The sequence below is a fragment of the Equus asinus genome, chromosome 24, assembly GCF_041296235.1.
Source record: "Equus asinus isolate D_3611 breed Donkey chromosome 24, EquAss-T2T_v2, whole genome shotgun sequence".
In the NCBI taxonomy this organism is placed as follows: domain Eukaryota; kingdom Metazoa; phylum Chordata; class Mammalia; order Perissodactyla; family Equidae; genus Equus; species Equus asinus.
In genome coordinates this window covers 46,125,714-46,139,541 of record NC_091813.1, presented here as the reverse complement: position 1 = coordinate 46,139,541, position 13,828 = coordinate 46,125,714, and the positions used below count along the sequence as shown (strand labels likewise).

The following is a 13,828-nucleotide window of genomic DNA, read 5'->3' as shown; positions in this document are numbered from 1 at the left end:
AGGCACATCACAGCAGCCACCACAAGGAGCTGTAGGATACTACCATGTAATTTTGGTAGATGTTGCCATTATCAAAATCAAATGTGTATATTGGTATATATTTTGTGACTATATACTTCCACTGGCAATGTAGGAGAGCGTCTGCTTCCCCATATCCTTGGTGACACAACGTGTGGTCAAACTTTTCTATTTTATTTTTTAGTGAGGAAGATTGCCCTGAGCTAACATCTGTTGCCAATCTTCCTCTTTTTTTTTTTCTCCCCAAAGCCCTGGTACATAGTTGTATATCCTAGTTATAAGTCCTTCTAGTTCTTTTATGTGGGATGCCACCACAGCATAGCTTGACAAGTGGTGCGCAGATCCACACCCAGGATCCAAACCGGCCAACCCCAGGTTGCCGAAATGGAGTGCATGAACTTAACCACTATGCCACCAGGCTGGCCCCAAACTTTTTGATTTTTTTAGTTAGGCTTTTCATAATCTGTATTTGATTTTTACTAACACATTTTCCCATTTTCCATTTACTCCAAAGTACATATTCATTAAGCCCTGGCTCTGCAATTTACTAGCTCTCTCAGTTTGTTCATATGTAAAATGGGAATAATAATACAACATATCTTATAGGGATATTTTTGGGATATAATGAATGCAAAACCTCATATTTAAAAATAGCAACCAACCAAAAAATATTCTCCATATCCCACCAACATACATTGATGATTTCCAAATCTATACATTTGGGCCAGATGTCTTATTGGTAGGTAAAAATATTCATCTGCTTTCTTGTTATTTCTATGTTGATGCCCCACAGCACTTTAAATTCAACATGCCCCAGTCAAACTCATCATCCTTCTCTTAAAAACTGCCCCAATTTCTTTATTTCATATCTTATTGTTAAAGTCAAAAACCTTGAAGTCACCTTGGATTATTTTCTTTCCCTTAACCTCGCATTTATTTAATCACCAGGTCCTATTGAATTTGTTTCATAGGGAGCCGACCAGGCGGCGCAGCGGTTAACTGTGCACGTTCCACTTTGGTGGCCCAGGGTTCGCAGGTTATAATCCCGGGTGCAGAGGTGACACTGCTTGGCAAGCCATGCTGTGGTAGGCGTCCCATATATAAAGTAGAAGAAGATGGGCCCAGATGTTAGCTCAGGGCCAGTCTTCCTCAGCAAAAAGAGGAGGATTGGCAGTGATTAGCTCAGGGCTGATCTTCCTCAAAAAAGAAAAAAAAAGAATTTATTTCATAAATAATTCTGGTATCGGCCTTTTTCTCATAATCAGCATTGCTACTCCGTGGTTCAGATCCTTGTAATTTACAAGTATTAATGCAATAGCTTCTTTACTCTTCTCACTGACCTCCAATTTATCCCAAACACTGTTGTCAGAAGGAGTTTTTGAAAACACAACACCGATTACGTTGCTCCTTAGCTCAAAAGGCTTTAATGGCTTCCTATTGCCTACCGAGTGATGAAATCTAAAACTTCCAATTGACATATATAGCCCTTCATAATTTGACCTTTGCTTATCAGTCCAGTCTCTTCTTAGCTATCCCCTCTCCCTGCCTTGATCTATAATATTTAGGCTAATTGCTTTTCTCAGAATATATCATGTTCCCTCATGATGTATGCACATGCTGTTCTGCCTGAAATAATTCCCTGCTCCCTTCTTCCCCACTTATCCTCCAAAGAAGGTCCTTTAAATCTTGGCTCAAATCTACCTCCTTTGTGAAGCCTCACCTGACTTCTCTAGAAGTCCTCCTATTCTACCGTTGCTCTTTATACTCACACAGTTTATTTTTAATTTGCTTGCATGTTTCATTTCTTCAGTAGGTTTTAGTTCCTCACTGGAAAAAAACCAATTTTCATTTGGTATCTCCAGCACTTGTCATAGTGCCTTGAAATAACAGAAACTCAGATGCCTCTGGATTGACTTCAAGATCTGAGGACGTTGCCCAGGAAACTTACTGTCGTAGTAAATAAACGATCCTCTCCCCTCCTCCCTCTAGTTTCCCACGTTTCTTCCAAAATTTAGCAGGCAGGTTCGTCACTATTAAGTTCCCTTACCACTTCAGGTAGAATCGACCATTCGCTCTTTTGTCCTCCCAATGAATGTGGTTTATACGCCCTATCCTAGCACCGATCCTGTTTAAGACAGTATCCCGAGCATCTGACGTTATCCACCAATAATGAAATGAATCAGTGTTCACCTTGATTAAGGAGACTGACTTAAACATTCTAGGAGAACATCGCGACTATGCATAGATCGTAAAAAACCCTTTACAATCCAACCCAAATGATTGCTTTTAAAACGCTGCATCCTCCAGGCGCTTTAATTGTCCTCAGACAGATGGCCAAAGCTTGGTTATGGCAACCGCAGATGCTAGGAGGAGACCACGACTAGAGCGCCAAGAAAAGGATGATTAGCAGCTAGGGCTCCGAAGTTACATGTTCTCCTCAGACCAATGCTAGAACTAGGAAACCGCTGGATGTTCAGTTTTTGAAATACGGTTTCGGCATCGTAAAGAAAAAAGATTAACCTATCAGGAAGAACCGAGCACAACCAATTACCAATCAAGAGCGGGAAGGAAGCCAAAGCCTGGGGATACCCACGCACCAACGAGGACGTCATTCTCCAGCCTCCGCCAATGAGCGGTTGGACAGGGGGCGGGGTAACAGGCGGACCAATTGCCACAAAAAACAAACAACAATCTGCAGTACAGCTGCCCTAACCACAGTCCTCGCCTCTCAAATCACTGGAACAAACTCCTGGGCCAGTCGCTTGTTAAATACTTTCCCCTCTCCTTCTCGCCCGGAGGCAGTTATAGTGGAGTAGCTTCCTCACACCAGAGCAAGGGTCTTTTTTCCCACCATCTCCCACAGACTCGCAGAAAGCACACTACAACTTTGCGCTTTCTACCTTCACGGGAACTCGCAGTCCGGCGCTACCTGAGGGGGAGGGGCGGCCCCAGTGCGCAGGCGTGCATGCCTTGTGGAGGCGAGGCTGTGGCGGCCCATGGCAACCTGGGAGTTGTATTACTTTCTCTGGCAAAACTCCACTGCTCCTGAGGCGTCCGAAACTACATTTCCCAGGAGCTTCTGCGACCTCGGGGCGGGAGGGCTGGTTCGTTAATGAGCTCGAGGAAGCCGCGGCGCGGCCCACCAGGTTCCAAAACAAGGAAATGAAGGGGGGAGGCGGGACTGGGGGTGCCTGCGGGAGCCGCCGCCGCCGCCGCGGAGGAGGAGGAGGTGGAGGAGGTGGCTGCTGCGGCCGCCGAGGAGTCCCTTGCTGAAGGCGGACCGTGGGGCGGCGGGCGGCGCGCGCGCGCCCGAGAGGCGGCTGTTAGAGAAGTGGAGCGGCGGTCGCGGGGGGAGGAGGAGGAGGGACTGAGTGGCGGCGGCCCCCGCGTCCCGGTGCCTCTATGGGGGAAGCAGACAATGGATTATGATTTCAAGGCGAAGCTGGCGGCGGAGCGGGAGCGGGTGGAGGATTTGTTTGAGTACGAAGGGTGCAAAGTGGGACGCGGCACCTACGGGCACGTCTACAAGGCGAGGCGGAAAGATGGGTAAGAGCAGGGGCGGGGGGAGTAGGCTCGCTCGGGTCCTCGCCCTGCCCGCGACCGCGCGGGATGGGTGGGTCGGAGCCCGGTCGGGCCGTGCTGGAGGGGCGAAGCGGAGGTGGTCGCGGGGCCGGCTCCCGGGGCAGACTCTGAGGGACGCTGGTTCTGCCCGCCTCCCGCGCGGCCCCGTCGCGCCCCTCGGACTCCCGCGGCGCAGCCCGGTCGGGGGGCGTCGGTGCCGTCCCGGAGGGCGCCCTCCGCGTGCCTGGCGCTGGCGGCGGGACTGGAGTTGGAACCTGGGTGGGAGGGGGAGTTGGTGGGCTCTGGTCTCCTGGGGCGACGCGGAGGGCTGGAAGAGCCCCGCCGAGGAGTTGCCGCTCCGGCCCTGGGCTGGTGACGGTCGTGTGGAACTTCCAATCGGCGGAGCGCCTCCGGGGGCGGCGGTTTGAAACCGCGCCGAGGAGCCCGTCGGGCGGCCGAGCGCCGGGGTCCTGTCCAGCCTCACAGGGCTGACCCGCTGGGCACCACCGCCCTTGGGGCCGGCCAGCCACTGGCCCCTCAGCGCAGTCCCTCCCGTCCCTTTCGCACGCCGGGCGGCTTCTGGACCCCTCCTCCCCGGCCCCGGATTTCGCTTTCTCGCGTTCTGAATTCCACACCTTCCCTCGAACGTAGGCTCTCCTGGGAGACTAACCGCGTTCTGCCCGCAGAACTTCAGAGTCCGCCTAGTTCTCTGGCAACTCGTTTCTCCCACCTCGGGTGTACTTATGTCCTCTTCTCCATCCTCTGCCAAATAACTGCTTGCTGGGGTTCATCGGGCACCTAGATTATCCAGAACGGAATGCGGAGTGACACAGAGCTGGGCCTGAACCTTTGTTTTCCTGGGAGTCGAGGGAGACCCGTAGGAACTCCTTAGGAAGCCCTTACTGATTGTTCTCTCTGGAGAAGGCGAGCTGGCTAGTGCTGAGAACGCCTGTCGTTCGTCCTGCAGGGCAGACGGGCTCCACTGCAGGACAGGTGGAACCAGCTCCCTGCCTGTGAAGGGTAGCTTGAAACCAGTCGTCCCCCCGCGGCCCATCCTGGCAGGAATTCCCCTCCCCCAGAGTTAGGGAGCCCAGGAACATCTGCCTGTCCGCTTAGACTCTCTATGGAAGAGAGTTTTTAGGATCGTCGCGCAACGTTTTCCGAATAAACGGAATATCAGCCACAGTGACATTAGTAAGATTTGAAGTGCTGTTTATCGTTCCGCGCACTCTGTTGTAATTGATACGGTTGATTTATGAACTCTAGGACCAAAGTAGGTAGGAGCTTGTGTGTGTGCGTGCTAATTTCATCCAGGGAACGAAAAAGCACAACTTTATAAATTGTTTTATCATAAAGTATCCTGAAAATTACAAGGTAATATACAAGTGTAAAGAATTGTTATTATTGCAGTTAATTTTTTTCTTGTTATAATTGAACGGGCCCCATAGTATTCAGTTGTTTCTAACCTTCTCTCATGATTCTTTGAGTTGATTGCCAGGAGTCCTTGAATGAGTATTTTGGAATGTGAGGTCCTATAGTTAACTTGTATTTTGTTTTTGGAGTAGCCACTCTCCTCGTTACACTTGTATTCCTGCGGGACTCTTATCAGATGTATTTGGGGAAAGCACGTCTAGTTTTCCTGTTTAGACACTGGCCTTACAAAACAAATCAGATTTTTTTTTTTTTTCGTATTCCTCATGCTAACTTTGTAATATACTTGACCTGGAATTTTAAAAATATACTTTTTTTTGTTAAAATAGCTTCTTTTTAGCAGGCAACTTTTGAGAAAAGTTAAAAATTCTGCTTCTGAATTGTATTTGAATAGTATGGGCTACAACTAAAAAGTATTTTAAATCCTGCTTCTATTTATTCTTTTGGAATATTTTCCCTTCTAATAAAGTTCTTGATTCGAATACACTTCCTTCTTGAGTGAAATTTGTTTGGTTAGAATTAATAAAGCTTTAGTAGAGTAAGATCCGTTTGTGTATCTTCAAAATACTATACTTTAAAAAAAACTTTCAGGATCTGAAAGCATTAGTTTAAATCACTATATTACGTGTAAGAAAAATCATTATGAAGGCTTTTTTCTTGGACTAAGGGTCTAGTTGAGATTTGAGGCGTTACAGTAAACACCCACATCTCTGCGGGTTGGTGGCAGGATTAGCTGTATGTTCATTGATGCTAGTGGTTTGAAAGAACAAGAAGTTTTTAGCGGTGGTTCTAAACTGATACAGATTTGCATAGTAATAGATTTTATACTCTGATCATGGTAAATTACAGTTTGGCTCTTTCCGGAATTTATTTTGGTTAACTCAGAAAAATAATGCTATTTTAGGGAGCAAGAAAGAAATCACATGGGTATGTTGAGGAGAAATTATTCTGGTGTGTATAATGTAGTATACAACCAAAAAATTGTTCAGGTGTTTAGAAGAAACCCTGAAAGAAGTAATGTAACATAAAATGTCATTAGAAAAGTCTGTTTATAATTTAATACTACAGTTTACAAAACCTTAGAATGTTATTTCCCTTGAAATATGACTTTAACTTAGGCTATATTAATTATGTTACATAAATTTATAGCTGACTGGAAATGCAAGACTTACATCTGGGTTTTTCACCTTTAATAAAAATGTTTGTTCCATCTTTTGGTTTTGAAGGGAGAGAGTCTTTTGACTCAACTACTTTTTTTAAAAATCAGGCATAAAAATTATTCTTGGAAACAAGTTCATAATATTTCTAGACTTTCTAGTATGAACAAGAATTTATAGTACAATTTTTCTTTAAACATTAGTAAAGAGTCACACATAACTGTTTATGGTTACAAATCTCAAGACCATATTTCTCAAGTTTGAACCACTTTGTTTTGATTGATAAAGGAATATTGTTAAAAAGTTCTTTTGTTGGTAGTAGGTTCAGACAAATATGATTCCATAGGCTAGTAGTATGTCTGAAAACCGTTGTACCCGACGATTCTACTATTCAACTTTGCAGACGTTCACTTAGTTTTTTGAAGCACTCCGAAAAAAGCATGCTCCTTTTTGGAGACGTTTTTGAAAGATACTTAGTAATTGAAAGTGAAATGGCTGACAGAGACATCTTAGAGTTTCAGTTTTGCCTTAGGGTTCCAGATGAATAGTTGGTGACTGCATGTCTTAATGTATGTCATGAAATTTTTCACAAATAAATGTAGGTACATGTAGATACATATAGGTAAATAATAGGTACAATAGTGTCTGCCCTTTTTTGATGGATTTTTTTTATATTTGGTTTGTAGTTAAAATAGGTGAATCTGTTTGCATTTTTTTTGAGACCTCCCAAAGTTTAAAGATGTATCAGTATGACTGTAACATTTTAGAACTCTCAAAAGAGTTTTAGATCATCTAGTCTAATTTCCTCTTTTTACAAATGAGAAAACCAGAACTTTTAGAGGTTAATTGTCATGCCCATGGTCTCACAGCAAAGACAAGCCTATAATCCAGATCTCTTGACTCTTGAGTTCTTACATTTTCTAATGTGTTTTCCTTCCTAATACCATGGGAGGAAAAAAAAGGCCATATTGCCTCCAGTTTTGACAGTCTTATTGTATAAACTTTTTTCTTGCAAAGGATACATCAATACCAAAAAGTATGGAAAAGGGAAAATATCACAGATGAGGGACAGTTTAAAAAATTAGGAGTGCAGGACTAGATTCTACCACATGTAGTTGCTGCTCTTCATCTGGTTTCTCTTCATCCTCACTGTCATTACTCTTGGCCGTCATCTCTCATTTGCACAGTAGCCCAGTGGGTCTCTGCCACTGGTCTTTCCTAACTATAGTCCAAGATCCAGGTTGCTGCCAGTGTCATTTTCCTACAAAATAAAATTAATCATGGCATATCTCTTCTTGGAAAACTGTTCTTTGTGGCTCATATAATCACATCCAATCTTAATTCCTTAGTTTAGCATGGAAAGGCATTTGCATTCGGATCCTAAAGTCGAAGTCTTTACAGCCTTGACACCTGCCGCCAACTCCCTCCTTTTCCAGTATGTTCAAGCCATATGCTTCTGTAGCATTGAACTCCTATTTTCTAGGACTTGCTAAGTCCTTTTTATGCCTCATTTTCTTTTTTCTTCATTCAAACTAGGTGTTGCTCTGCCATTCCTTCCTCCCCTTCCCTTCGCCCCCCACGAACCTAGCAAACTCCTGCTCACACTTCAATACCCAATTCAAGTAGCTTTTCTTCTAGAAGCCTTCCCTTATTCACCCCGTGTACTCATTAGCTGTGCTTCTGCCCCTCTTTGTTCTTATGTGTGTGATATCATTACTATCAGTGATAATTATGTGCCCCATAACCTGTTAACTACACATGGGTCATCCTATTTCTAGTGCCTTGTACAGGGTTGGGCATACAATGCACACTCAAAAATTTTATTAAATTTTAAAAAGTACCCTAAATTGGTAAACATACTTCACTCATGTCCTTAAAGCCTGAAGTATTGTGATTTGCAGGAGATAACTGGTTAAATATAAATATTTCTGTAGCACTAACTAGATCTAGTGTAATTTTTTTCAGAAATTATATGTTGCTTTTCAAGACTTGATACACTTAATAGATTAAAAAGGAGCATAGGTAAATTTTTCTGAACTATTAGGTATTTTTTTCTCTTCAGTCAGCTGTTTTAAAATATCTAGAGTGTAGTAATCTGTCTTCTGTGATTTTGCTAGCTATTTTGTAGAGATGCTTAGAAAATGTCAGCATTCAAACAAATTTTAGGAAATTTTTTGCTATTATGGATTTATGTTGAAAAATTAAGTATTTTTAGCACTTAGTAAATCAAGTGGACACTGGTTTATGTTTAAGTAATTCTTTATTTATGCATTGCAAGCCTTCAAAACTTTATTTTTGAGACCCAAGGGAAACAAATGTTCTTTTCAATGAAATTTGGTTGTCTAGAGCAGTGGTCACAAACTTTTTCTGTCGAGAGACAGATACTAAATATTGTGGCTTTGTGGGCCATTCCATCTATGTTGCAGTTACTTGAATCTGCTGCCGTAGTGCCAGAGTGCCCACAGACAATATATAGATGAAGACAAATCAGAAGGGCCGTGTTCCAGTTACACTGTATTTACAAAAACAGGTGGTGGGCTGGATTTGGCCTGCTGGCTGTAGTTTGCTGACCCTTAGTCTGGAGCAGTGATGTCCAGCAGAACTTTCTGCAATGATGAAAATGCGTCTGTGCTATCCATAATGATAGCCACTGGCCACATGTGGCTCAAGAAATGTGATTAGTGTGACCGAGAAACTAGCTGGTAGCTGTAATACTGGATTGCACAAGTTTAGAGTTTTTGGAACAAGTGGCTTAGCAACACCTTTATAATGCTCAAATCCATGAAGTGACCTTTTAATAAAAATGTATAAATGACAGTGTGGACAAATGAAATAGGAAAGCTCGTGTCTTTTCTTTCAAGTTATGGGAGAAATTTTGAGGCTGAAATAGTTTGATAAAGCAAAACCAGGACTCAAACTGAAAAACTGTTAATTTGTGAGTGGAATCAAGGATATTTGATTACTTCTTCAAAAAAGTATTTTGTAAAAAAAAAAAAAGTGTGTTTAGTAAGTAATAAATGTATGTGTGTAAAAAAATATACAATGTAATATAAGCCTTCCCTTTCCCAGCCCCCTTTTCTCTTTCTAGAGGCAAGCATTCTTGGCTTTCCTTTTCAGAGATTTTCTTGAGGGATGTGTTTAATGGTAAATGATAGCGTACTGTATGCTTTCTTCTCTATGTTTTTTAACCTATGATCTTTAACTTGAAGATCATTACATATCTTATGTACCTAGTTCCTCTTAATAGTTTCATTGTACTCCATTGTATTGACTTACATAATTTAACTATCCCTGTTGATGGACATTTAGGCTGTCTCCAGTCTTTTGCTAGTGCTAACACTGCCAAGATTATCTTAGTAGGTCCAGTATTTTGTGCATATTAGTATAGCTGTAAGTTAAATTCCTAGAAGCTGCTTACCTTTGGAGGTAATGGCTTGAAATGATTTGCTAATATGGTGATGTATGAGATATAAATATCTAAAGACTGGAGACAGAGGGGGCTGAGAATAAGGCAGAGAAATGTTAAGGCTTTAAAAATAATAATAATAATAATTTTATTTTTATTTTTATTTTTTTGGTGAGGAAGATTGGCCCTGAGCTAACACCTGTTGCCAATCTTCCTCTTTTTGCTTGAGGGAGAGTGGCCCTGAGCTAACATCTGTGCCAATCTTCTTCTGTTTTGTATGTGGGATGCTTCCACAGCATAGCTCGATGAGCGGTGTGTAGGTTTACGCCCAGGATCCGGGCTGGCAAACCCCAGGGTGCCAGAGTGGAGCGTGTGAACTCAACCACTAGGCCACTGGGCCAGCCCCAGCTAATATGTTTTTAAAGATCAACTTGTTCATTATTTTGAGATGTTGTGACTGTATAATGTTAATACTACTTTTGAATTCCAAAACAAAGGGGCAAGACTCTTTTTTTTGGGGGGGGAACATTTTAATATTTTGAATTACTAACATATTTCTTTAAAAACAGGTGGTTTTAAAGGTCTAGAATCATAAAGTTGTGGCTGACAAGGCTATTTAAAGATTTTTGTCCATTTATAAATAGCTGATAGCCCAGCACTTCCTGTAATAGCCATTTTGAGCATGCATTGTGCAGGATAAAAGAGAGTCTCAAGAGAGACGACAGGATGTAATTCAGGATACAAGTGTGCAGTGGTAGTTTTTTATTGAGGGTTTGAGTCGTTATCCACAAGTGAGTGATGAATCAAAGAGAAATAAAACCCTGGAAAGTCCTGAATAATTGGTGTCTTTATAAAATACCTTCAATTTCTAACAGAATAAATCTTTCTAAAGGAAAAACATGGCATCCTTATAGAGGCTTTAAACCTGTTGTGTATTTTCTATTTAAAAATATTATTTTAATGAGACTTTGTGGTTGATGATCTCAGTTACTAAGCTGAATGGGATTAGGGAATGGATTTAATTACCAAGTAGGCCAGCTAACTTTGATTTGTTCTGTGACCACAGACCAAAACCCTGTCATGGCAAACTGTTTTGCAGATATTTGTAGGTTTTTACGTTTGGACAGAAAGGTAAGTCCCTGGCTGCTGGAAAGATAAGGTAAAACTTCTGCTTTATGGGTGGGTTAGTTGCGTCTTTCTGCAGGAAAGTTATCATTTTCGTTCTAAGTGTTAAATAAGCTCATCTCTAAAAGTACCAAGCAGTTTGAGGCACAAACTACAAAAGTTAGTTTCCTTTTCCCCCTTTTCTTTTGCAATGTGATTATTATAATGGCATTTTCAGAGTGACTTAAACACTGAGTCAATCCTATTGCTTTGGTTTAGGTGCAAATTAAAAAAAAAAAAATTGGCCTTCCGTTCTTCTGAAAAGTTATATGTAATTTGAGCTTGTGTAACTTGGAAAACCAGAGTTCTATTAACTAATTTCTCAGCAATCTTTTGATCTTTATAGTATATTTGTATCGAAGTGGAAATATTTTTACTTTTATGCTTTTAAAATTTATCAAATGATAGTTGCACATGATTAAAAATGCTCCAACAGTACAATTGTACGTAAAATGAAAAGTAAAAGCTTTCCTTCTCACTGTCCACTCCCAAGCCCCCTTCACTTCTCAAGAGGTGATGAGTGTTAACTGTTTCTAAGTTTTGTTGGTGCTTACCATTATAACTTTAAGTAAATACATATAATTGTGTTTCTTGATTTATCTACTTTAGGCATTTTCTGTTGACTTTCCATTAGAAAAGCTGAGCAATTTTGTGAAATCTCACTACCTGCTTTTTTCTCCATTTCCTATCTCAACCTTCACATTTATTATCTTTGGTATTTTACATTTTTTTGTGGTGAATACTTTTATGACTTTAAATTATAAACTTAAATTTCTTTTTCTTGACTCCCCAAGTGTTATCTGTGATCTTCCTGATGTGAATATTAAGGAAAGTAACATTTTTCTTACTCTTTTTCTTTATCTCCTGATTTTTAAAGTATAGTTTTATAGCATCCTGGTTTATTCATTTCTTTTTGTCTATGGGTTGATTCTAAAAAGTAACCATTGGAAACCAGTCAACAGCTTTAAAATATTATGATTATGAAATTTATTTATTGCTGAATGAATTAGTATGTTGAGACCCGTGGAGAAGGAAATGTAATCTTGCGTATTAAGTGAGTGCTGCTTGAAACAATCTTCCAGGTATTAGGGCCTAATGGCTCTTCTTATTTTGCCCTTTCTTCAAGTCTTCCGAGTCATGCCCAGCTAATAGTTTTTCTTTATACCCCATGTGTGTTTTTCTCTTGGAATTTTTTTTGTTGTTTAGTTGAGTACATCTTTTTGAGTAACTTTTTCATACAGGATGTGTAGATTTTCTGAGTTCTTGCATCTCTGATTTTGTCTTCATACTTGATTGATAGTTTGGCTGAATATAGAATTCTATATTAAGAATAATTTTTTTCTCAGAACCCAAAACTATTGCTTCGTGTCTTCTGGTATTTCTTGTTGTTCATGGGAAGTTTCTTTACTGGAATGTTTTTTTCCTCTCTGGAGTCTCTTAGGATTTTTCACTTTATCCATGCATTCTAAAATTTTACCAAAGTCTGTCTAGAAAATGTAGGTCTTTTTTTTTCTTTTTTAATTCATCTGGCTTTGTTTCTTCTGTCGTTTACAAATTGTTTTTTACATAGATAACTTCTGCACATGATTGAGCTTCACATGTTGGAAAGTGGTAGTCAGTAGCTTTAGTTGCACTCCCCCCACCCCACACTCCACTCCTTCACTCCCCTTTTCCAATCCTGCCGGTTCCTTAGGGATCTTTTAGTGGGCCCTTTCTTTTGTCTTTGGGGTAGGGCAATTTTTATTTCCTGTTATTTATTTATTATTTCCTCTCCTCTCTGTGTAGCCTCTCTTGTTCTCTTCTTCAAATGTGCTTATTAAGAAATGTTGACATTTTAGGCTCCATCTTCCATGTCTCTTAAATTCATTCTCAAAATTTTCAACTCTTTTCCCCCCTCTACATTCTGGAAGATTTCTTTTATTTAATCGTTTGGATTACCACGTTGGTCTTCGGTGGTTGTGGCTATTCTTTTATTCAGAATGACCTGAATTCAGGAGTCTGACTGCCTGAGTTCTACAGGCCATTGGTTTAATAAAATAAATAAATTACCTATTAATATTTAGGTTGTTTCTAGTGTTTCACCATTATAAACAATTCTTCAGTAATTTTTTTTTGTATACTCTATGTGCTGTTTTTAGCTTTTCCTTCTTAGTGTTTTTCTTATAATCTGAGGACTAGACCAAGACAATGGAAACATTTTTCTGTTTTCACTTATAGAGAAATTATATTTGTTTTACTTATCAATATATAGGTAATTCCAGTCAATATAATAACTTACTGAATTGTACTTTGTGTCTGGCACTGAGCCAGCTGCAAATTTGAGGCCACTGAGTAGAATATAGTTGATAGGACTGAAAATCTCTGGTTCACATTTTCCTCAAATAAGTAAAAACTGGTTCATTTATGTTCAATTATAATTCCTTTTAAATTTTTCTTACCCAAACTGTTATCAAGAAGGGCACAATAGAGGTCAGTCGTAATAGGCAGATGTAATAGTATAAAGGATCAGGGTACAGTAGCTGAAAGGAATCATTAGAAAGGTCAGTTAGTAAGATTATCACTTTAAGTCATTTAATAGTAATTTCTCAATAACATCCATCTACTTACGTATTCATCCATCAATCTATTCTCTGTTCAAATTTCTATCCATCCATTCTCCATCTGCCTATCTTCTATCCATCTGTCCATCATCTCTGTCCCATTTTTCTGGCTATCCATTCATTTATCCATCCTTTGCTGTTTATCATTTGATTCCTTTCCATGAGTCAAGTATTGTGCCATACGTAATGAGGATACAAGGATAAATGAGATATAATCTCTGACTGCAAAAACTGGGACTGGAAGTATTCACAACAAATTGCTAATAGTGATTGTTTATGGCAAGGGAATTTGGGTTGAGAGGAAGACCTTTTAAAAAACCTGTATACTCTGAATTATTTGAAAAATATCTGTATGTATTTGTTTTACTATGTGATATTACCTACTTTAAAATATAAAGCATTTAAAAAGTAGACTATGGTTAACTTTTATTATTGGAAAAAGGCAAGATTTAAAAAAAATAAAACAACTTTTATTTTCTTATAAAAATCGG

General features: G+C 40.2%; 1 protein-coding gene across 5 annotated transcripts in view; it reads left to right on the top strand.

Annotated features, from left to right (window-relative positions):
• Nucleotides 1-3,152: 3,152 nt before the first annotated feature.
• CDK19 (cyclin dependent kinase 19) overlaps nt 3,153-13,828 on the top strand; it is a 162,136-nt gene continuing 151,460 nt past the window's right edge. For 2 of the 5 annotated variants that reach the window (XM_014866193.3, XM_070496141.1), the window contains exon 1: nt 3,153-3,564. In XM_014866193.3, coding sequence (XP_014721679.1) covers nt 3,437-3,564 — 128 coding nt within the window. In that variant the 5' untranslated portion in view covers nt 3,153-3,436. The remainder of the gene's footprint in view (nt 3,565-13,828) is intronic. The other 3 variants (XM_014866195.3, XM_044757184.2, XM_070496143.1) reach the window with 3 other exon arrangements.